Source organism: Myotis lucifugus, unplaced genomic scaffold (assembly GCF_000147115.1).
Source record: "Myotis lucifugus unplaced genomic scaffold, Myoluc2.0 scaffold_94, whole genome shotgun sequence".
Classification (NCBI taxonomy): domain Eukaryota; kingdom Metazoa; phylum Chordata; class Mammalia; order Chiroptera; family Vespertilionidae; genus Myotis; species Myotis lucifugus.
In genome coordinates this window covers 3,118,248-3,143,756 of record NW_005871142.1, presented here as the reverse complement: position 1 = coordinate 3,143,756, position 25,509 = coordinate 3,118,248, and the positions used below count along the sequence as shown (strand labels likewise).

The 25,509-nt window shown below is 34.7% G+C and overlaps 1 protein-coding gene and 1 pseudogene across 17 annotated transcripts in view; one reads left to right on the top strand and one right to left on the bottom strand.

Annotated features, from left to right (window-relative positions):
* Positions 1–25,509, bottom strand: part of PUM2 (pumilio RNA binding family member 2) — a 72,309-nt gene that overhangs the window by 15,954 nt on the left and 30,846 nt on the right. For 13 of the 17 annotated variants that reach the window (XR_002830019.1, XM_023756466.1, XM_023756470.1 and 10 more), the window contains 8 exons: positions 24,623–24,893; positions 24,286–24,379; positions 22,885–23,010; positions 19,465–19,607; positions 17,755–17,884; positions 13,804–13,947; positions 13,390–13,686; positions 9,134–9,370 (listed from right to left, as the gene is read on the bottom strand). Coding sequence is in view for 16 of the 17 variants with exons in the window: in XM_023756466.1 (XP_023612234.1) it covers positions 9,134–9,370; positions 13,390–13,686; positions 13,804–13,947; positions 17,755–17,884; positions 19,465–19,607; positions 22,885–23,010; positions 24,286–24,379; positions 24,623–24,893 (1,442 nt within the window). In the remaining variant the exon portion in view is untranslated. The remainder of the gene's footprint in view (positions 1–9,133; positions 9,371–13,389; positions 13,687–13,803; positions 13,948–17,754; positions 17,885–19,464; positions 19,608–22,884; positions 23,011–24,285; positions 24,380–24,622; positions 24,894–25,509) is intronic. The other 4 variants (XM_023756468.1, XM_023756469.1, XM_006091718.3 and 1 more) reach the window with 1 other exon arrangement.
* LOC102428710 lies at positions 15,484–17,412 on the top strand (annotated as a pseudogene).

Here is a 25,509-nt window from a genome sequence, read left to right as displayed (position 1 = left end):
TGATCCTTGGTCAGGGTGTGTGCGGGAGGCAACCGATCAATGTTTCTCTCTCTCTTTTAAATCAATAAAAACTATTTAAAACCCAATTTATAACATACATTAAACATTTTAAATTTGGCTTTCAAAACATTGAAAACATGTCATCCAAAATCTATTTGGGGATTGAGGGATATTCTACAAAACTACTGGTCTATAATCTTCAAAAATGTTGAGGTCATTTGATAGTATTACTACATTATTGTTAATTTCCTCAACTCCCTTTGATAATTGTGGCTATATTTTTAAAAATGTCCTTATTTTCAAGAAACATACACTGATGTATCTGTGAGTAAGGGACATTATGCCTGCAACTTCCTTTCACAAATGTAAGGAAAAAAATTGGGTGTGAAGGGAAAGGGAGATGAAGAGAGGGGGAGAAAGAACAAAAATGATAAAGTAGCCCTAGCTGGTTTGGCTCAGTGGATAGAGTGTCGGCCTGCAGACTCAAGGGTCCCAGGTTCGATTCCAGTCAAGGGCACATGTCCGGGCTGCGGGCTCAATCCCCAGTAGGGGGGGGGGGGAGATGCAGGAGGCAGCCAATCAATGATTCTCTCTCATCACTGATGTCTCTCTCTCTCTCTCTCTCTCTCTCTCTCTCTTCACCTCCCTCCCTCCCTCTCTGAAATCAATAAGAAATATTTTTTAAAAAGATAAAATGTGGGAAAATAACATTTAGAGTATCTAGATGAAGAATATGCTGGAATTATTTTGTATTAAGTGTTACAACTTTCCCATAAGCCTGAAATTATTCCAAAATTTGTTAAAAACAATCAAGCAGGTCATCTATATTCACACTTGGAGTGCGGGAAACGAGTTAAGTCGGCTCGCGTGAATTGCGCGTACTCCGCGGGAGCCGTCTTTAACTCGGTTCATATAGATTTGCGGTGGAGTGCGGGAAACGTGTAAACTCGGGCCGATTGTAACTGCGTATTACCAAATATTTGTTTGTAATCCACCCTTTTGGTGGATGGAACAAAACCAAAAGACAGAGCCATCTTATATTTTGGCGGGAAATTCACCCGCACTCCAAGTGTTCAAATCACTGCTACTGATAGTGTAAAGGCATAATAGTCCATTCAATTCATCACTGACATCCCCCTATCATTTACCACTTCTTAATCACTATCTAAATAAGAGTGTAGAGGACATGAAGATCTGTATTATAATTTCACAGATGAAGTCACTATGGTTCAAATGATGTGACTTACACTAGGTCAGCCAGGACTCTTAGACCAGACCTTATCACACAAGTGTGCTGCTCCTTATGCTATTGACATAGTTATCTTTCAAGTTCATTCATGAAACTGAAAGAAGGTGAACACCCTTGCAATTATTCTAGTACAAATTATATGATTTTATGTTTTCATTTAATTCCCTTGAAAAGTCTATTGTTTTAGAATCTTTCCCTAGTAAACATCAGAATTCAAAAAGATTTTAATACTGGGAAAATCACAGGGGAGAAAAACAATGCAACAACTAAAACCACTTAAATAGTCTTTTTACTTTTCCTTCCTTTTCCACCTCCTTAGGATATGGAATGATAGCTCCTCAACCTATCAGACCTGTGTGTTCTTTTAAAAATACAGTTTCATCAATCTTATTTAAGACCTACTGAATTATCCTCAGTGGATAATATTTATTAAAGAAACAACAACAATGTATCTGAAGGTTATTCTGATAGAAGGTTATTCTGATAGAAGAGTTTGGCAGATAAAGAACTAAAATCAAGGTAATTTATTTATCTGTATTATGCAGATAAATAATTTCATTTTATAGCAGGTTGTCAACTACTTAAAGTAAAAAAAATCATAATCCAAGTAAATTCTGGGTTCTGAAGACTACAACTACATACAGGCTACTAGGCAGAGTCCATTTCAGAAGGCAAACTTCTGCCCTAGCTGGTTTGGCTCAGCGGATAGAGCGTCGGCCTGCGGACTCAAGGGTCCCAGGTTCGATTCCGGTCAAGGGCCATGTACCGGGGTTGCGGGCACATCCCCAGTGGGGGGCGTTCAAGAGGCAGCTGAATCGATGTTTCTCTCTCATCGATGTTTCTAACTCGCTATCCCTCTCCCTCTCCCTTCCTCTCTGTAAAAAGTCAGTAAAATATATTAAAAAAAAAAAAAAAGGCAAACTTCTGGAAAGGTCAAGAAATGTTAACATGATAATGGAAGATGACTAGTTACTTAGAGTAGGCAAAGAATCAATGGTATAGTAGCTGGAAAAAGTAGGGAAAAAAAGACAATTTTATGGCATTAATTTTGGTTACCTCTAGCTCATTAACAGATCCACTTAGTACTTTTAGTTTAATATTTTTTCTATGATCAGTTTTCAAAATAAGTATATGAAACATTCAGCCATGGATAATCTGATCTGCGTGCTGCTAGACATTAATGGGGAAAAAAGACTTCACAGCAGTGCTTTTCAATACGCACATAAATCATTTTGGGATACTGATTACACATTTCTAAAAGGACAAAACTGGTCAGACCTTTGTCTTGAGTCCTGGCATCTCATTTTAAAAGGTTTTATGTGTTCAACATAATCAGTTTCTTTACAAAGCCCACTTTAATTAATATTCAAAATTGATACTATTTGTTAGACCCTGAGAATCCATGGCATGTAAGTTTTTTTGCTGAGAAACAAAAAAGCAACGATCTCATCTATGAGCCTAATTCAACCTAAATATCTGCCTATTAATATGACATTGTTTTCCTCTTATACACAATAACTGTTATTTAAAAGGCAGCTACCATTTATTGAACACTCTTTGTTGGACACTTAGAGAGTAAACTGCATAAAACGCTATACTGTGCTGAACTGTGTTCCCCTGAAAGTTTGTCTTTTGTTTTAAGCCACTTGACTCCAGTAATTTGCCACAGCAGCCCTAGTGAACTAATACAGATTTTGGTACTAAGAGTAGGTTGCTACTAATAATTAGACCGAGGGTTTTTCCTTTTTACTATTATGTCTGCAATGACAAGCAGAGTTCAGGTCAATAGAAGGCAAGTAGTTAGGAAGAAAAAAAATGCATTAGGGAAATGATGGGGGACACAATCAAAGGCTCATATGAACATGCAAAGATTATGAGTTAATTATGAATTAAAAGGGAAGTGTAAAGTCGTCTGTAAATTATGAATTATTCCTTTCCAAAGTGTGTCTCTGCATGTGGGCGCTACTGGAAATTTCAGTGGGATAATCCTTTTTTTGTTATGAAAAGTTTAGCACCTGGCTGCTAAATGTTAATAGAATCTTTAATGTCAATAGAATCCCCACAACCTTTGTGACAGGCAAAAACTGTTGTCACACCTTGGTAACCATACTAGGTATTTTAAACAAGCACTCCAAGTGATTCTGATGCTGAACCACTGAATCTGATCAAGTGTTTTCTAGTCCTAACCCTGTGATTATCCTAACTGAATTAACTGGTGAAAAATTCTGGCACTGAAGCACAAAAATCACATTTAATGTATTAAAGGATAATGAGTAAAATTAATCATTGTGAACCCAAAGTAGAACTAAGATCAGTAACTTTGTGTACAGAAGTGAAACAAAATAATTTCTCCATATAATTAATACTTTTAGAATTTCTACTCAACAGGCTTCATACTCATCAACAAATAAATGACTTTTAGACACACAAAAAGGTTGAAGCAGTGCTTACATTTATACCACCACGAGAACCTGTAAGTAATATTCTACTGAGGCTGAATACGCTGTTCTGTGGCCTATCCCTGAGTCACCTGCCTGATTAAACATTCTTACTTCATGAAGTAGGTAATATGTTTGGACTTTAAATGTCTAGACAAGAACTTTACTATAAATCTCAAGAGTAACTAAAGTGAGAAAGGTATCTAGAAGTCTAGTAATCTTATACACAACTTAAAAACATAACCATGCCACTTTGAGATAAACAGTCTGAGAGGCTGATTAGAATATTGTTATTTATACACTTTGCAAAGTTGTTCAGTTAATTATAGGCTAACAGAAAAAGCAAGGATAGTAACAGGAATCAGAATTGTGTTCTAGCCTCAGTTCTGTCATTTATTCTCTCTTGGGCTCATGTGACCTATAATTTTATCATCTTTACTGGGCATATCACTCAGCCAGTCTATGTTAACAATTAGGATGAAATGAAATAATGAGCATGAAGGAACTTTAGAAAACTACCAAATGCTATTCAGTTACAGAGAACTTACTACTTGGTAATAGTACTTCCAATGAAAGCTTTAAAAAAATTAGTTTTCTGCATATATGAAACTCAGAAAAACTGCACACAGCTTTGCAACCAATTTGAACAGATTTGTTTTAATTCTTAGACATTTCATTCTATAGAAGTTGACTATATGTGCCAAAGGTCAGCAGTTTTAACACATGTAACTACTACTAATAGGAAAATGATCTTAAAAGTTAATATCATCCTGCTCACACACTTAATAAAAATTTTGCTGTGATTAAGAGAGAAGATAGGTTATAAAATTTTCTAATCCCTAGCAAGCTAAAGTACTATGTGATTACTAAATACATGATGTTAATGAATCTTCAGAACCAATAGCCACCTTTCAATAACGAATTTCACTAAATACAAAGCTTGGGTTACATGTCTTAGTGTACTTTTCTTACAAAACCCCCCCCACAAGCCAGTTCAAAAATGAAAAGGCACAAGGGAAAATATCCATTAGTTTGTCATGCCCTAAATTAAATACATATACAGAATACAGCTTTTACCCAAGAAGTTTTGTATCAACCTACTTACTATGAGCATAAAGATCGGAGTAAACAAGAAACCACTAACATTTCTAACATTTTAAAAGTTTACTGAAAGAAGGAAAGAGAGGAAACAAGGAAGGAACAAACTAGTCAGCTAGCTCCAGGTAGAAGAATAAAATAATAGTGGAAATCTTTAATGTTCTATCACAAATAGTGAAGTATCTTGAAATAAGATGCTGATTTCTATCAGAGAGAATGATTAAAAGTAACAACTGCAGGTAGAAGACTTTTCCTTATCACTACAGATAAATACATGAGAAATTAATTCAAGTATTATTCAACACTGAACCTGATGCCCAAAATTTGACACTGACTACTCTTTGCATTTTAAAATAAAAATCATTAAAGTTCTCTTTCCTTGTTCTTTTCACATGTTCCTCTGATCCACCAGTAATTTAAATGCTGTTTGTAGAGTTGAAGTCAACAGGAGAACCAATCTGAAGGAGCTTCAAAATGGCTCCAAATGGTAAAATTTTGGGATTAAAAAAAGGGCATAATGCCAAAACCGGTTTGGCTCAGTGGATAGAGCGTCGGCCTGTGGACTGAAAGGTCCCAGGTTCGATTCCGGTCAAGGGCATGTACCTGGGTTGCGGGCATATCCCCAGTAGGAGATGTGCAGGAGGCAGCTCATCGATGTTTCTCTTTCATCGATGTTTCTAACTCTCTATCTCTCTCCCTTCCTCTCTGTAAAAAATCAATAAAAAAAATATTTAAAAAAAAAAATTAAAAAAAAAAGGGCATAAAATTAATGTCTCAGACTGCAATGGACAGAAACATATCAACTAGTATTAAACTCCATCAATTTACAGGTACGATGACTGAAAAAAACAGTCACCTTTAGATGTTGCTAAGACATCAACTCATTCTCAAAGTTAGAAAATCAAGGGGAAAAAAATCAAGCATTATCCTAACTCATATATGAACTATATATTTCACGGTAACCTCACCATTGATGAGGAAAAGTTCTTCTTCTGGAAAAGTTCCAGCTAATAAATGCAGAACCACAGAATTAAGAGTATCACCATTTTATAACTGCTGCAGAAATAGTTAGGTAATGATCAAATGGACAACCTCACAATAAAGACACCAGACATGTGTCTCCTGATAGGAGTACAGAACCATATCCTGGCCAAGATGATAAGCCAACAAACCAATAATTAGATCAAACCCCTAGGCTTATTTCCATTTTATAGGAAATACAGAGAAATAATGTTAATATGGAGGAACATGTTAAACACTATCATTGCTTACTGCTATAAGCAAAGTCAAAATATGGGAAAGGCAACAGGAACAAAGTTTCTTCAACAAATACATGGAAAGAAAAAGAAAAAAGATGAAGGGGAAATGGTTCCTATAAAAAGACATATCAAACAAATTTAATGTATGGACCTTATTTGGATCCTGATTCAAACAATACAATTGGAAAAAGACATTTAAGTAATGACATTTAAGGAATTAAGAGTAATGAGAAATTACTAATTTTAAAAGGTATGATAATGACATTGTGGTTATAATTGTTTTTTTTTTTAAAAAAGAGTTGCTCTTTGAAATTTCATACAAGAAAATGGAGGAGCCTGGCTGGCATGGTTCAGTGGTTGAGCGTTGACCTATGAACCAGGAGGTTGGAGTTCGATTCCCAGTTGGGGCACATGCCCTGGTTGTGGGCTCGATCCCCATTGGGGGCTTTCAGGAGGCAGCCAATCAATGATTATCTCTCATCATTGATGTTTCTGTCTCTCCCCCTCCCTTCTTCTCTGAAATAAATAAAAATATATATTAAAATGAAACATCTTTCTTGGGAAACCAGAAGCACTAAATGCTGCCATTAGGCTTTTTCTGTGAAAGTGACTAGCATGAGCAGAGAGCTAGTAAGAAAAAAAAAAAAAGTTCACATGTTTTATCCAATACTTTAAAAATGTAGCTATCAAGGTCTATCATTAAGTATAATGATTGTGTGTCTTAAAATCTCAATAACTTGGAACTAATTCCAACCAATTCTAATGAAATTGAGAACTTTATCTCATGATATTATACTCCTAACGTGTGATTGTGAGCTCAGTAAAATTATTTTTAAAATGAATATGCAAATTCATTTCCACAGGAATTTTATAAATAATCACAGCCCTGATAACTTGATTTATAAAGAAATCCACTTAAAGGACATACAATTTAAAATAGTTTTTAGACCAGAGAGCATGTAAGTCTTGCATCGTGACTGAATCACAGGAAAGCAAAGGATCAACTATTTCCATGAACACTAAACCAAGAGCAAATTTATGAAATTATTTTCAATCCAGCAGAGTCTATTCCTTGTTAACAATATTGTCTGTCATACTACAATTAAAGCCAGAGGAAACTGGAGAGTATACAAGAAAGTAATCTACAGATAATTCTAATCAGAGGTATATTAAAGTATCAGATTTCAAGGTGAAGGAGTTTAATTAAGGGTACAAAGTATCAGGATAATGTAGAATTGCTGGCCCAAGTTATGATTTCTCGTAATTGACTAGAATTCCTTCCTTAAGCATCTATATAGCTAGATTTTTACATTCTAAAATAAACACACCTAGATTGCTACTTAATCATAGAGACATTGGAAAAGTAATTTTTAACCCAATTTCTAAGCAACCTGTGTAGAATAATTAATGCTATTTATACAGGCTTTAAAGCACAACATAAGCAGTAACAGTTGACAGGAATCTGACCTGAAACTTACCTATGAAAAAAATGACAGGACATGACATATAATTTTAACAAATAAAACATAAAACTACTATGAAAGATCTAGTCTTAGTTATGTTCCAAATTTGTGTATCCATTTCAAAGTTTCAAAGGCATGTTTTATAGAAAGGTGGAGGAAGTAGGTCTGAACAGAAATAATAGAAATCAGGAACTGAGCAGCTCCTGTGACCAAGAAATAATAAATGAAGGTGTTAAAATAAAAACTGATACATTTACACAAATAGTGCTGCAAAACAGATCATAGGACCCCACCTGAATAAATTCATTATTTGTGTACATATATTCAATATCCCCCATAGAGCAAAGGTCCAGAATTTGGGATAGATGACCTGTCTTTAAAATGGAATCTGGCCCGACCAGGGTGGCTCAGTAGTTGAGCGTTGACCTATGAATTAAGAGGTCACTGGTCTGACTGCTTGTCAGGGCAAACGCCCAGGTTGTGGGCTCAATCCCTGGTAGGGTGCGTGCAGGAGGCAGCGGATCGATGTTTCTCTCTAATGAATATTTCTATCTCTATCCCTCTCCCTTCCCTTCTTTCTAAAATCAATAAAAACATTTTTTTTTATTTTAAAAGGATTTTTCAATGACATAATTCTAAATGATTATTACTATAAAAGATATTTTTGTTACATAGTCACTTACTGTATTAATGAGCTTTAAGAAAAAAAAATCTATACTCCTATGATGAGGAGGGAGAGGTCAAACATGTCTGCTTATAAGGACAACATTACTTTTTAAATTGGAAGCAGATTTAAATCTTTCCAAGTACATAAAAATCAGCAATAGAACCTCTCACTTTCAATTGAGGTAATTAGGATTACAAAAATCCAAACTCTAATTTTAAAGAAATACTTTTTAGAGGAGACAGGGATTCATATAAAGCCTCAGATATCCAAAAACCCTTCCAAATATACTATTAACTACTTGGACAAATACTTCCCAGAAAGGGAAAAAGGTAACCACTAATTCAATAATCTTAGGGTGGGGGCAATTTTAATACACAGATACAAACAAAGTTCTAAATGCTCCAACTTCAAGGGTACAATAAGCCTAAACCATTTTTTTTCCTTAAACATATTTAAAAGAGAAGTATATGGACCAAACCCTTAAGTTTCTTTACCTCACAAATTCATATACCCTTTGGGTAAATGGCCAATCATTCAAAGGCCAAAGCAAAAACCATTGTACTAAACTACATAATTTAAAGTTAAATAACTATGTGACTAATTGCTTTTTTTCTGGTGTACAAAAACAATAGTGAAAATTCTCTTTCACTATCATGTACAAATAGTTGACTTTTCAGATGATCTAAAACACATACAAATCAAAAGCACAGACAAGAAAAAAACACACCACTGTATTTCATAAAAGAAACAAGATACAATAGGGGTCTTTACCTTACTGTACATTAGACCCTCACTTTAAATTTTCATAATAGAATTTTTTCAAAAGGCTAATATCTAAAAGCAAAAGCAATTTGGCATGTTTTATCCAACATTAAATATTTCACATATATTATAAACACATACACACAAACACACATGTATACATACAAATAAAAAGGGTTTTGGTTGTTTTTTTTTACCTAAATGCAAACTGGATGAGGATCCATGTGATGAAAGTGATGGCGGTGGCGTAAGTGAATGTCCTGGAGTTTGGCTTGGCAGAGGCATGCCTATTGGACTTGGAGAGGAGGAAAATCCCAGACTATTGTAAAATGGTTGCCCTATGGGTGCTAGGCTGCTACTAGATCTTTTGTACAAGTCAGAGCTAGTAGATAGAGACTCTCTCCTTGTGGCACTACTACTTGCAGAACTGCCAACTGAAGAAGAAATAAAAAAAACCCTAATTACATACAGTGTTAACTGAATAAAACCTATCCCCAACTCTTGCTGGGAAATAACAGGAGTGATCACAATAATTATTTTTAGAAACATTATGGAGAAGATAATTACTGTGATAACTATATATACACTAACTTATTAATCATAAAAGGGTATAAATGCACCCCAATAAAGTAACCAAATATTTAACATAGCAGTCATATGTTCATTATTTCACACATATTTATCACTGACACATATGATTACTGTGCTTTAATACCCTGGTATGATTTATAAACCCTGGAATTGTAAGTAGTCTGCTTTATGATATGCTAGAGAGTCAATTCCAATAAAATTAAATTTTGCTAGTGTCCTAATCTCTGGAGCCAGTTCTCAGACTTCAACTCAATGCCAAGAAAAGACTATACTAATAAACAGAATATTAACATATTTCCCTCACCATTCACATTTAATTTGGCTTCTACCTTGTGTTCAAACCATAGTGCTTTAAGTCCATATTGGCCCGAATATTAGTCAGCTGTGAAATATAGATGGCAGCTTATTCCCCACTATACATTCTCCTTATCCTTCAACAACTAAACTACAAAATATTTATGAAAAAACTAAACTTTTAGAAAATAGTTCTCATCACTGTTATCACACCAAAAACATGCTTTCACTTACCCCTCAGGATCTTCCATTCCTAAGTTTTTATTACTGGCCCTCTTAGCCCCTTACTCAAGTGAAGACTGATCAGCCTATTTTTTTCTTAGATAATATATAATTATTTTATATTACATCTTTTATTGTCCTACATACTGAATTCTGTTTACTTAATTCCAAATTCAACTATTAACCTCTACTTCATTTTTCCTTTTGTGCTCCACAAAAATCATAAAATAGAATCACATCATCATATAGCTGTGCATGCAATGAACAGAAAGCAAGATTTGACCTTTAACATTTATCTGGATAATCAAATTCTTTACCAAGTATTTGAAGGGGTTGTTCAATTCTTGTCTCACTTGGTGTAAATATTTTCAAGTATACTTCCACTTATTTCTAAGCACTGTCCTTTTAAACCAAATGCCTTTTTCATCTAAGGAAATTTCACATTACTTTTCTTAATCTGTCAAGTTTTTTAAGAACATGCTCTATATTCGGACCAATATGGTAATTTGCGTCAAGAGAATGTTAAAGTTTATATTTGGACTTGGTTTTTTAACCTCAAGTCAATTATATATAGGTCATAAGGGTATAGTTTAAAGAGAAAAATTAAGCAGAGTACATGATGGGTACACCTAGTTAAGCTTATAATTCAGACATAAAGAAACTTTAATTACGTTGGTTCTTGTCAAATTCAAAATTCTATAAAGAAAAAAACCAGGCTCCCACGGCTATATTAGGCAAAATATTATAACAATATTCATTCAACCTTTTATACCTGCCAGTGCAGTTTCTGAAAGACTGATGTTGATGTGTTTTATTGAAAATTTTACATCTTAAGATATCATTATAACAGGGAAATATCAGGTAACTATATGCATTTTAATAGCAAAAAAACCCCACAAACAAATGTAAACGCTAATGTAGTAAATAGCTCTTTTGAGTTGGTTTTGTCAAAATTGTCAGTGTTTGCTACATTAACTATGCTAATTTAAAAGGACACTGTCAAAGTGATTTTTGTAAGACATGGCTACATTTTAAAGTCCTATTTATTTCAGTAACAATTTAACTGACAAAGACAATAGCTCTCTAATGAGAACAGTAGCACTATCTTTCTCCTGGCAAATAATTAAATGAACCGTAATTTTGACACATGCAGTATTTTCCTCCAAAAAGGAAAAGCCAAACCAAACATTTAAAAGTAATTCAGAAATAACTTTAAACATATACAAACTAGCTCCTTTTTACTATATGCTTAAATTACCTGCAAGTGTAATATGAAATATAAAACAAAGTCTATCTAAAATATCTAAGAAGCTAGAAAATGGAGTCACTAATCATTAATTAACTGTGTATATAAAATGTTCAATTACAAACTTTCAATTATAACAGCACTTTCTAAATAATGGGTATCAAAAGGATGATTTAATCACTATATTACAATGGTTAAGCTTCTTGGCCAACTGTTTTATAAATTAGAGTATTTAACACTGTTAAGCATTAATAATTTCATCATAAGAGAATGACTATGTATGTTATTGTGTGCAAAAATGTGCACATACCACAATATATTTTAGATTTCGTATAGGCATGGAACTGCCATAATGTGAAACGGCAATGATAGATTTTGTAAGCAAACATATTGTAGCACTTGAATGAATTCTCACAAAATGTCCAAGAGGAGGGAGATGGTATAAGACTATTTACTAGTATTTGGGGTGGCAATTGTTAATACCCTCTGAAGCAAGATGAAACAGAGGTGCCCCAGACTGAAAATCAGAATTGAGTAAGCAATGCTTATAGAGGCATGATGGTTAAGTTTTGGGGAAAGAGGCATCTGTAGGGGTCATTTGTGGGAAACAAAATGTTCAGGCCAACCATTTCTGAATGCAGGGGAAAGCTCTTCAAAACTAAGAGACAAATGGGAATTTGGAAGAATTACGTAAGGGGCCCTACAAATCTATACCAGACCACCAGTGACATATTTTATTAGAAAGGGTACACGAGGTTTATCAAAGCTCTTCTCTATTTTCCTTGGGTTACTTAGGATTTATAATTTATAGTTTATGAACTAGTTACTGCAACAAATTTTGTGTTTTTTAAAAGATATTCTCTTTGATTTTCTTTGGCATTTAGGATTACTTAGGGAAAATGCTTGTCAATTGTGTTAGAAGCAAAAAATTAGTCCTAACGGAGTCCTTGGGCTGGAGATAAGAATACTAAACTCCAAAAGGGATTAAAAAAAAAAGTAGAAAAATTAAATTAAAAGATTGAACGGTCTCCATGTTCACTAGGTTTTCCCTCAGAAGTTATCGTGCCCATTCTTTAGGCAATTTTGTTAGGCAAGGGTTAAGTCCCTATTGTATTTCATTATAACCAAAAAATAAGCATTTTGCATCTAAAAGTTTATAGCTGCTATTCAAGACCATTCCTCCTATAAATATTAAAAATATTTAGAAGACCATTCCCTAGAAACCTGGAAAGCATATTAATAATGGCTGACACATGTTAGTTTTGCCATTTTTTACACCAGAAAAGGATATAACTTAATGGATGGGAAAATAGACGAGAAGCAGTTTTAATGATTCTAAGATGTGAGAGAAATGAGGGTAAGCAGCTTTCCCCCTAATGCTTCCTGAATACACTGGAAATGTTAGAGAATGATTAATACAAGGTGTCAACAGTGGGCCTCTTCTCATTTCACTCAGTTACAAAATCAGTTTGTATGGATAATTTATTTATTTTGTGAAGTTATTTAACATTTGAATCTCTCAAGTATTATATATAAAATTAGGCCCTGGGAAAAACACCCTTTCAAACAAACTTTTAGTGATAAAAAGGCTAATTATTTAATCTAAAATAAAGTAAGCACACTGGTAGTTTCTTAGGGACTGTTTAGAACATTTCATTATATTTTATTTTTATATATTATATGAAATAAAGAAAATCATAAGAATCAGTAGCATTTAATAAGAATAAATAATCTGATAAGTACACAAAGACACCAGAAATTAAAGATGGCAAAAGTATTTACTTCCACAAGCATTATGTACAGAATAAGGAAGAGCTAGTAACTAGCATAAAATACTGCTCCAAACAAACCTACTAAAACAAAAATTACAATTCTTAAGGCCAGGGGAAAATGTGTTATATTTGAGAAAAGGATGGACTGCTTGAAATGAGTTAAAACATTCATAGATGTTTACAGATTTGCAGGAAGTAGTTTGTCTTCTACAAAACCCAATAAACCAGAATTTTAATCCTGTCCTTTCTACACTACAAGCTATTTATTATTGCTTATTTTAACATTAAAAACATACATATACCGGATATCATCTTAAAAGGAACTTACCTGATGAACCAAATCCACTGAGGGCAGAGCCTATAGCAGCACCCAAAGAACTACTGCTTCCAAAGCCAAGAGATGTACTTCCAGGTTGGCCAGGTCCGTGAGAAAATAAAGAACTGCTCTGGGAGCTATTAGTCAAAGATGTGCTCCCGTAAAATGAATTAGACTGTAGATTAGTGCTTGGCTGCTGTTGCTGCTGCTGCTGCTGTGGTGGCTGAGTGCCAATTGGCCGAAATAGACCATTTGTGCTGCCTGTAAGACTATTTGCAGTTCCTCCAGCTGCCGCTGCTGCTGCCGCTGCTGCAAAGTAAATTGCAGATACTTCTTAAAACTACTCAGAAAAAATGTTTCTTTTTTTAAAATATCTCAAACAATATCAGAAAAAATATTATCCCTGAAAACGCCAGTTACACTTACCAGCTTGTGCTGCTGCTGAACTAATTAAAACAGGTGTTGGAGCCATTAATCTAACTGGAGCTCCAAGGCCAGTTCTTGCTCCAGGGCCAACCACTAAGGCACCAGTCTGATCATAATAGGCAGTTGGAGCTAGTACTTGATAGCCTAAACAATATTAAAATAAATGTTTGATGAAAACATGTATTGTAGAAAACATGCATATTTATTTCCCCCCGAATGTTTTTATCAAGCAAAAAACATAGCGATTGTATACTTATTTATATCCCTTAGTTACTATATGAAAAACATATTTGAGAAGGTATTGCTAAATGTGTGAAAATGTAGTAAAGCATAGGTTAAGTTTTAACCATTTGTACGCCATAACCGTCTATAGACGCAAGCGGCGGGTCTTTTTAAATTAAATTCAAAATATCGTGGCAGTTAACTGGTTAACAAAGATGTCTTTCACTTGTGGATCACAAAATAAGGTATTTTCCTTTATATAAAAATTATCAAGTGCTGATAATAAAAAAATATTCCTATTTAGTCATTTCTGAGAAGAGGATGGATAAAAAGACTAAGAAAATGAGGTATAACATGATATAGAAATATTTATTACACATTAGTTAAGTTCTAAACCAAGTGCCTCAGTAACAGCATTCCCTTAGATTTTCATTTGTAAGCATCTCTTTAAAAACTTAAATCATGATATAAACAGATACCTTAAAATCATAAGGTAACAATCTATTTGTAAAGGTTCTCAAGCTAAAATTTGAATAAAAATCATGCAGGCATTAGTTTTTTTCATAGCCCTGAAACACAAGGCAGGTGACAATTTGCATTATTCCAACTATAGGAGAGTGAAGTTTACCTCTTAGCAGTCTTTCTCAGTAGGGATTCCTCATCTGAACCACAGAACAGAAAATAACTATTTTGCCAATTCTCCCAAGGATGATACATAACAAGTATCACTGTAGATGCACAGGAGAGAAGTTAACTACAAATAGTGGATACTTTAAGTCAATAGGGCTTAGTTTACTCCCAGAATTCAAGAGAAAGGCTGCCTTATACAGTAACAGGGACTCAAGCTCAATAGTGACAACCACTTGAAAAAAGGTACTGCCAACCTCCAATACTTTTAGGTTTAAACACTAAGACAACCACTTTCATGTGTAAAGGTTGTTTTTAATTAAATACAGTAATTTTGACTGTTTTACAGTTAGTTTTACTGTAATAAATATAAATTAGGAGGACTAGTCAAAAGAAGAGATGCAAAAGGCAAAATTTAGGAGGAACGCAGAGCTTCCCAGAACTTTCCTCACGGATGAACTCCTCATGAAATGATAAATTTGAGAAGATTATTAGATATCCAACAGGAGAGGTCCAATAGGATATACAACTCTAAAGTTTAGGAAAGTTAAAAATCTGGGTGTTGTCAACATAAAGATAATATTTAAAGCTATAAGACAAGATGAAATCACCAAGAAAATAAAAAAGGGGTCTATGGATTGAGGGTACTTCACATTAAGAGGTTGGAGAGAGGAGGAACCAGGAAAGAGACTCAGAAGGAATAACCAGTAAGGAAGAAAAAATTAAACAATGTGATTTCTTGAAGGCCAAATTAAAAAAAAAAAAATCAATGAAGATTGAGTGATCAATAATGTCAAATGGTGCTAAAAGCCACGAGTTGAGAACTGCGCAATGGAGTTAGCAACCTGGAAGTCACCTGGTAAGGGACAAAAGCCAAACTGGGCAAGTTCAGTAAAGAATGAAACTGAAGACCCACAAACAAGTACAGACAATGCTTTTGAGGAATTTTGCTCTAAAAAAGGGGGTATTGAGAGTAACTTTTTTCTTAACCAGAAATATACTTAACTAGCAGAACATAATTTATTATTGTGAAATAAAACACAAAAAGTCAAAAAAGTATAGTGTTAATGATTGTAACACAAAAAAGTATAACCACTATCCTAGTCAAGAAATAGAAACTGCCCAGGAACCCATCTCTCCTATGTCCTTAGCTCAACCAGTTTTCTCTTTCCCTTAAGAGTTACACATTGTCTTATTATTTATAACAATCTCTTGGCTTAGATTATTTAAAAGTTTTTATGCATAATTCATCCAAGTGGTTGTGTACAGATCATCCCGGTTTCCATTTCCATTATTATATAGCCCCTCACTGGATGGACACCAAAATGCATTTATTCAGTAATTATTTACTGGGAACAGTCTGGGGCTACTATCAACAGTGCTGCCATAAACATTTCTGTACATGTATCCTGAAGTGTATGTGTACATATTTCTCTAACATATAGTAGTTGACACCCTGAGTCATAAAGCAAGCACATTATTTTCAACTTTGGTAAATAATGCCAAGCCACGTCCAAAGTGGTTGTGCAATTTTACACTGTTACCACCTCGGTATTAGAGTTCCCACTACTCCATGATTTTAATAATACTCCACGCAGTCAGGCTTTTTAAATGTGGCCAATCTGGGTGACTCTGCTGTGGTATGCTTCACGGATACCACCCTCTGTGGGTCCTACCTAGAGTCCCTGCCCTCTTCTTATCCATGGGCTTCACCACCCTCAACTCTCCAAGGGCCTGTCCTTTCCCAGTCACGTGCCAGACTTGGCACAGACTCTGACCATGGCAGCCCTCTTCAAGTAGAAACCGTAGATGATATAATAAAGAACAGAATTGAGAGTTACGAGAAGGCTATAAACAGAGATGAAGCAGCATTAGAGAAACAAAAAAAACAGGTAAATTCAGAAATTAAGAAAATGGCCAAAATTGGTAATAAAGAAGCTTTCAGTTTTAGCCAAAGAGCCTGCACAACTATGGAAACAGCAAACAGGAACTTTTGCCCCAAGTACAAAAGTCATTTCTACATCCACACAAACAAAAGTGATAAATTCCCAGATGAAGATGGCTGCACAATGTCTGCTATAGCAAAGACAACGTAGGCAGTTGACAAGAAGATGAAATTACAAACAATGCAGAATTTCCAGTCGGAAAATATGGAAATGACTGAAGAAATGATTGGTGACACACCTGAGGACATCTTTGATGGCTCTGATGATGAAGAAGAAAGCCAAGATACTATGAATCAAGTTCTTGATGAAATTGGAATTGAAATTTCTGGAAATATGGCCAAAGCTGTCAGCTCTCTGAAGCTGACCATCTGACTCTACTTCAATTCTACAATCTCCAATGAAGAAATTAAACAACTCAAAGCTTTAGGAATGGATTAGTTAAAAAAGCCGTAACATTTTATTTATAATTATTTAGTTATAATTATAAACCAGGCATATTGCCAATTTCTTTTACAAAACACATTTACTTTGCAAAAATGAAGACCATGAGTGAACAGGTGTTTCCTAACCAACTGGTTTTATTTCTTGAAGAACTGCCATGAGAATTCTGGGCTACTTTCAGCTGGAAAGATGCTACAGTTTACGCCATAGAGAAAAAATGGCCCTGGCTGCAAAGCTCAGGTGGATAGAGAGTCGTCTCAATACACAAAGGTTCTGGGTTCAATCCCTGGTCAGGGCACATACAAGAATCAATCAATGTATGTATAAATAAGTGAACAACAAATCATTGTTTCTCCCCCCCCCATCCCCTCTTTCTCTATAATCAAGTGTGTGTGTGTGTGTGTGGGGGGGGGGGGGACTATGTTGAGAATTCTAATACATATTTTCCATTCCTGTCATTAAGTCTCATAAATAGCATTAATTTCAACTCTTGGCATCTGAATTGTAAATAATTTATTGCAAGGTAGGCAAGATTTTTCACTCTTCGGTGTGACAGTCTACATTTAATATTCTAAATCTATTCAAATAGCCGGTTGCAGGCTCGATCTCTGCTGGGGGGTATAGAGGAGGCAGCCAACAGATATTTTTCTCTCTCTCTAAAAATCAATTACAAAATAATATCTATTCAAATTTCTACAATTAACCAACTATATACCTGGCATGCCAGCAGCAAGACCCTGACCAAAAGCCAAAGTTGGATTTGTTGCTGCAAGTGACTCTGCTTGTTGCCCTTGCTGGCCCTGATTGGGAGTAAGAGGGCGCTGACCTGTTCCAGCACGAAGAACCTACAAAGGACAAATGATTTCCTTAAAAATGAAATTATAAAGTAACAGATATATAAATTTATCTTGAACAATTTTGTATATATCACAAATAACCTTTGAATATTCTTTGAACATATTTATATGCAATGAAATGTCGATTTAGCATGAAATAATCCAAAATACTTAACATCAAAAACACAATCACTGACTCTTGACAACTAGAACAATCTATTTATTAAGCAACATAGAGGTTCTAGGTCTTTCAGAAAAATTATTTCTAGTATTTATGCTCTGACAAAATCTTAGATGAAGTTAAGTTTAATTTATGTTTTATTAGTCTTTAAGGCTGAACACTGAAACACAGGAAGCTTAAGGAAATAAAGTATCATTATTCATTTAGTCTGTTACGAGATTGTAGTTGAGTGAAAACTTATAATTGAACCAAGTTTTTAGAATTCAGAAGCTGCTTTTTAGGGTAAAACCTTGGGGTGAACAAAAGAACACAAGGTTACATCAAAACAAAGCAAACTCTTAGGGCTGGTCAAATTTTACTACTTTGCAATATGTAGTTGTTTTAGTGATTAAACACAAGCACAATACACATTAAATTCATAAAGATAAGTATTTAAGGAATTCAGGATAAGGGGGATTCATTCATTGTAAGACCATCCTATAAGTAAGTATCACACATGGGTGCATTATTCAGGTAGTTTGCCTAAAAAAGAAAAAATTTAGATTAAAAATAATTTTTATATGATGTTTTTGTATCTATAAGGATTGAGCCAAAAAACAGCTTCGATAGAACATCAATATATAGTATATTAAACTATATTAAAGAAAATTTAGAATAAAATTTAACTGGCAAGTAAATAACACTATACTTGTCATTAAACTGTTTCTTTGCTAAAAATATGTTGAATTTGACAACCAGATATCTGGAATTTATCAATAGTTTTACATTTACCAAAATAGTTCTAGGAAAGTGCTTGAAATTAAAAAAAAAAATCTTTGTGATAAACATTTTGTTGAAGAAGGTAAATCTAACCTTTAGTGAAAATATTTCATCTTTTCGTGCTTAAAAATATGAAGTACCCAGTAATCTTCTTTTTCTGGTCAGAACTATATTAAGTTAATACTTAAAATAGTAATTTAAATATCCAGAAGAAAACTGAAAAAAATTGAAGTGACAATTATTTTGATAGGAACATTATTAGCACACTTTAGGAACTGAAAAGAAAAATTTAATATTGCTAGAGGTTTCAACAGAAATGTAAAACTGAAATACAAGCAAATCTTTAAATTCATAGACTACAGATTAGAAAAAAATCATGTAATCGAGACTTGTGCACTAACTACACAGGTATGGACAAAAGTAGATTTACAGTTGTTTGTATGGAAAAAGACATGCAGGTTATGATTATTAAAATAGCTTTATTAACTAAAAAGAATGTCACAATGGCGCAATAAACTTACTTCTGGCATCAGATATATGCATCTCACATATTGAAGAAAATAAAGAGAAAAGACACATCTTGAACACAAAGAGCTCATACAATTTCAGAGACGCTTCAGATATTAACAGAATGAAGGCAGGCCTATACCTGTTGCTGTCCAGGCTGAGCTTGAGATGCGGCTTGCTGATTTGCTGTGTTGTTTGCCGCAGCTGCAGCTTGTTGCTGAAATAAATTGGCTGGATACACCCCCCATGGAACACCATAATACTGAGGTGGAACCACTGCCGGACCTAAACCTCACATCCCCCACACACACACAAAAAGAAAAAAAAGGGGGGGGAAAGTCACTACATTTTATAGATAAATGAGGTCAGTCACCGCTAGATCATAAAAGAGGATAGTACATAAGACTTAGAGAAGATGTCCTTATAATCCTGTATCCACTTACACCTACTATACCCTTTTACTTTTGCTTATTCTATTAGGGAGAAAGTCTCACTGAAACATTAATTCTTAAGAGAGAGAGAGTGAATATTCAAGAGCAACAGCAGTGGCCTTAATGGAGAAACGTGAAGCTAAACTTAAGAGGACCAATGAATTAACAGGACAGTTAACTATCCAACATTCACTAAATGCCCGTTTATGGGTTTGATACTGCCAAACAAGTTAATTAGAAAACATTATTCACCAAAGAATTGTAAGATCCTCTATCCTCAATTCATTACTTCTCTTAAAAATATTTTCTGACTATTGAAAAGAATTATGAAAATAAACTAGACACTCATCTTCTGATTTGCAATCTATAATATAAAACTAAGGAACATTCTGGTACCAAGCTTGCCACAACTATATTTGAATCGCAAACCTTGAATTTTAAAATATTTTTCTTATTTAAAGTAGACTTAGTCACAATTCTCACAAGGCAACTGAAAATCACACAAAAACATCAGTGTTTATGTGGTTAGGAAAATGGGACTAGTGAGTCAAGGCAAGAAAAAACTAGTTAATATGAGTACAGAGGAACACAAACATAAGAAAGCAAACTAGGAAAAATAGAATTACTCTCTTTTACTTAATTCAAGACAATGTTTGATCCCTAGAAAGTAAATAGCATCATGTACAATAAGCCCATCATTAAACTAATAAGCAAGGTGTCATGATTCCTGACTAAGAAACATGTCCTAATATTCCACTGATATGAAATTTAGTGTATCTAATTTGTAGATTTAAGAGTCAGACAACTACCAAGAACCTCTCTATTCAAAACAGTACCCAGAAGCCATTAACAGCTATTAATAGCTGGTGGCTATTTAATAATTAAAAGTTGGATAGCCTAAATTGAGATGTGTTGTAAGTATAAATATACATGGATTCTGAAGAGCTAGCATGAAAAAAGGGGGAAATATCTATTAATAATTTAAAAAATATTGATTACATATTGAAATTATTTGATATGTTGGACTAAATCAAACATATCATTGAAATTAATTTCATCTTTTTTTATTTCTATAAAGTGACAAGAAAAATTTTAATTACATTATCTGGCTCACACTATACTTCTGCTGGATAGCACTGGTCTTAGAAAGCCGAAGTCCAGAATGCCTACCATGTGCATCTCAAAACTAATGACCTCTTAAAGTTGCTTCTTTCAGTTCCTTACTTAAATGAGCAATAAATACAGCTTCAGTTTCACTTTACACACTAACATCCAATTAAATGGCACCAAAAAAACTCACATGCTTATGGAATCACATGCAGATATAGACCAAAAACTACTGAATGTGATAGATCAGTTTCAGTCAGCAAACTAAGATATTAAACAATATGAAATTAACATTTTTTTCCACTTCTTAAACTCCTGAATAAAAAAAAAAAAGTCCCCAAACTCCTCGGCAAAGACTGTTCTCATTCCAGTGAACACACTTCTGTGGCTGACATCACCCTGTGCCTTCCTTGATAACCAACATAAACCATGCTTAACACATTGCGTACCGCATAGAAATCTCTAAGACATACGCTAGGGACCGCATGTTTTTGGGCAAACTGCACGTTATTTAAATCATCATAATGCACTTTAGGTGTTGTTTTTCAATAATTATAACATTTTTATTTACAAAAACAATTAAACAATTAAAGTTCCTAGTATTTTTTTAAAAATATATTTTATTGATTTTTTACAGAGAGAAAGGGAGAGGGATAGAGAGTTAGAAACATCGATGAGAGAGAAACATCGACCAGCCGCCTCCTGCACACCTCCTACTGGGGATGTGCCCGCAACCAAGGTACATGCCCTTGACCGGAATTGAACCCGGGACCTTTCAGTCCGCAGGCCGACGCTCTATTCACTGAGCCAAACCGGTTTGGCCCTAGTACTTTTTTAACGTATGGTACTGCGTAAAACATTTTCCTCTATGAAGAGGGACCAAACAAAATTTACATAAGTATCTAGATTTGCTCCTTTTTCCATGGGCGTGAAAAACGAGAACACTCGTGAGCGGTCCTTAACAGATGGCACGCGAAACACGAGAAAACTCCTGAGCGGTACGAAATGTGTTAAGACAAATTCATTTCTGTCTTTGTAATCAGGTCAACCTAAAACATGCCCCACCCCACCCCCCAACCCGGCCAAAAACTCCTATAGATCAGCAAATTACTTTGCTGAGTGAGAGACTGTGCCTGACAAGCACGCAACTCTTCCTTACTTAAATGAGCAATAAATACAGCTTCAGTTTCTAAAAAAAATCCCCCCAGCTTTATTGTGATATAATTGACATGTAACACTATATAGTTTTGGTGTTTATTTCAGTTGAGTGGTGGTTTCAAGGTTTGACAGTTTTTAAGAAGTTCTTTGTAACTCCACCCCATCTTTTGTCCCTCAGCTTACTTGCAAATTTCAATATTGCTAAATAAACTTTACTTTTACATACTCATATTCAAGAATGCAGAAGCACTTTAACATATACTTTCCCTGACGTGGGTATTTACAACACTAACCCAGTTTATTTTTTGAGAAGTAACTTTAATTTACATTGTCTCTGTGGGTAATGAATGGGATTGGCCACAAGAATGAAGATTTGTTTGGCAATGTAAGATTTCTGAAACTAAAAACTAAAAGGTAACCAATTATGTATAGGAGGAAAGTTATCAGGCTTATGTTTCTTCTGTAGCATTACAGTTAAAAAAATAAATTCTGGCCCTAGCTGGTTTGGCTCACTCGATAGAGCATCGGCCTGCGGAGTGAAAGGTCCTGGGTTTGATTCTGGTCAAGGGCACATGCCTGGGTTGTGGGCTCGATCCCCAGTGGGGGGCGTGCAGGAGGCAGCCGATCGATGATTCTCTCTCACCATTGATGTTTCTATCTCTTTCTCTCTATCCCTTCCTCTCTGAAATCAATAAAAATATATAAATATATAAACAAATAAATAAATTCTGGAAACTTCAGCTCATTCTGTATAAATGTTTCCGTTGTTCCTAGGAACTTCAAATTGCCCAAATAGACCAAAATAAAGCTTATACCAAGATTAAAACTAAATCCATAATAAGCAACAAGGATGAACAATAAGTTACCTGCTAATGTTGCTGCTGCAGCCAATCCTGCTGCGGTATATGGATCAGTCCCTGCAGGAGGAGCACTAATAATATATGGATTTGGCACAAATGCAGCTGGAGCAAGGCCTGCTGAGAATACACCAGCTGTATTTAAAAGGGGGAGAAATAATGAATGAAAATGTAAAGTATGATTTTCGTCATTAAATAAAAACATTTCTACTCTGAATTTGGGATGGAGAAGGAGAATGTACTTAAATTCTTGGGCATTTAACAATATATTAAAAGGTTCTTCATTTCTGAAACAGAGATTCTGATGGTCAGAGTTTTCACTTTTCCAACCAGGAAATAAATCAAAGTTAGCCAAAATCAGATAGGCATAAAAATGGTTACATGTAATAAAATGACATAAAACTATTCATGCACATTTATTATGTCGTATTCCTGGTTTTGGTACTATACTATAATTATGTAAAGTGTAGCTGGGGAACCTTTAAAAAACCCAACACAAACAACATATACTTGAACTCTAGTAGTAACAAATGTGTCATTTTAATAATTCACATTAAAGACTAAAGGTTGCTCAGCTGGCGTGGCTCAGTGGTTGAGTATTGACCTATGAACCAGGAGGTCACAGTCCCTAACATGAAGGTCAGGACATATGCCCGGGTTGTGAGCTCAGTCCCCAGGTGTGGGGCGTGCAGGAGGCAGCCAATCAATAATTCTCTCTCATCACTGATGTTTCTGTTTCTCCCCCACACCCCCCTTCTCTCTGGGGGGAAAAAAAAGACTAAAAGTCCCAAAACCTTAATGAAGGAATAAAATATTTTTAATTTTTTTCTTAGGATTTCTATTTTTAAACAGCTTTAAAAAGAAACATTCTGTTCTAGCCGGTTTGGCTCAGTGGCTAGAGCGTCGGCCTGCGAACTGAAGGGTCCCGGGTTCGACTTTAGTCAAGGGCATATACCCAGGTTATAGACTCAAGCCCCAGTGTGGGGTGTGCAGGAAGCAGCCAATCAATGATTCTCTCTCATCATTGATGTTTCTCTCTCTCCCTCTTCTTTCCTCTCTGAAATCAATAAAAAATATTTTTACAAAAAAATAATTCTGATTTGATAATGGATACAAATAATTTCACTGGAATTTCCAAGTGTTTGACTCTCTCAACTGCACATTGTGAAATAAAATTATTTGCTGACATCTTTCACTAATTAGATTTTTATATAACCAAGGATACACATAATAATCAGAAACAGTTCTTCCCTAGTAAATCTTTACTCCTGCCATGTAATCTATTAATCTTTGATGATCTCAATGAGATGTTTAAAAGAGTAATGAAATAACACTCAGTAAAAGGAAAAACATCTAAATGCTTTAACACAGGATTGAGTCTAATCAAAATGGTAACTTATAAAAACTCACCTATATGTGGCTGCTGAGCTGCGGCTAATGCATATTGCTGCTGTTGAGCTGCAGTTAACTGCTGAACTGTTAATGCATTAGTCCTTTGAAAGAGCTATTAGGGGAAATATTTAATACAAAAATTAGTCTCAAAGCATTACATTTCTATTTAGAAAACTGTGAATAGAATATTTTACACACGTAGTTAAAAAACTTTCTCAACTACAAAAACATTTATTCAATAAAACATCAAGTGTTCCATAGCACCTCTATTATTCATGTTAATGCCTCTTAGCACTTCAGGCTACACACCAGTACATAGTTAAGAGGAGCCTCTTTAAAGGAGGGGCATGCTTACCTGCTGCTGGGAATTGTAGTCAAAAAGGCCTACAGTAGCTCCTGAAGAGTCCATTGGTACCTGATTACCAGGATAGTCAAACTGTAAAGAATCCAGACCAACTTGTTCCATGGCATCCAGATTCTGAGTTTCAGGATTTGAAAATTCTTCAACAAGTGGTTTATTAGTTGTAGGATTAGGAAGAGGGCCCAATCCTTCTGGGGAATTAGTATTGGGGCCCAGGCGCTCAACTACTTCAGTTGGAGAGGCTTGACGACTTCCAGGAGTACGACTATAAAAGAAAACAGAAAGGCATTATGAGTAAAAGTAACAACTCAAAAATTGAAATGGGAAAGCAGGAAAATCATAAAAAACACATAGTTGTAAAGTAGAGAGGACAAATTAGGCATCCCAGGTCACCAACCATTTTACTTTAAAATATTATTTGTCTGTAAACTAAATTCTTCTGAAGAACAGACATGGTTTTAGCTATAAAAATTATTAATGAATGTTCTTTCCAATTTAAATAGCATAAAGATATAACTCAATTTTATAGATAAGAAAATTGGCCAATACCACAATTTAGGCTTAGACTACCTAAATTTTTTTTCTCAAATCATAGACAAAATGAATGGTAGGTATATGAAGAGCCAACTATAAGTGGCAAATATGGGAAAGCTCAAAACCAAAACACCTACCATACTCCTGGCCTGTCTACCAGCAGCACAGAATTTTGTTGTAATATTCTGCTAAATATTTCAGAAAAAAACTGGCTAAAGGGATCACTATTGCCTTCAAGACTTAAGGGTGTAAATGTAGACTACAACAGAAAAAGGCAGTTGAACTAAGACAAATGGCGGACTCCTGACTCTGAATATGATTTTAAGCAAATCATTTCATCCTTCCAG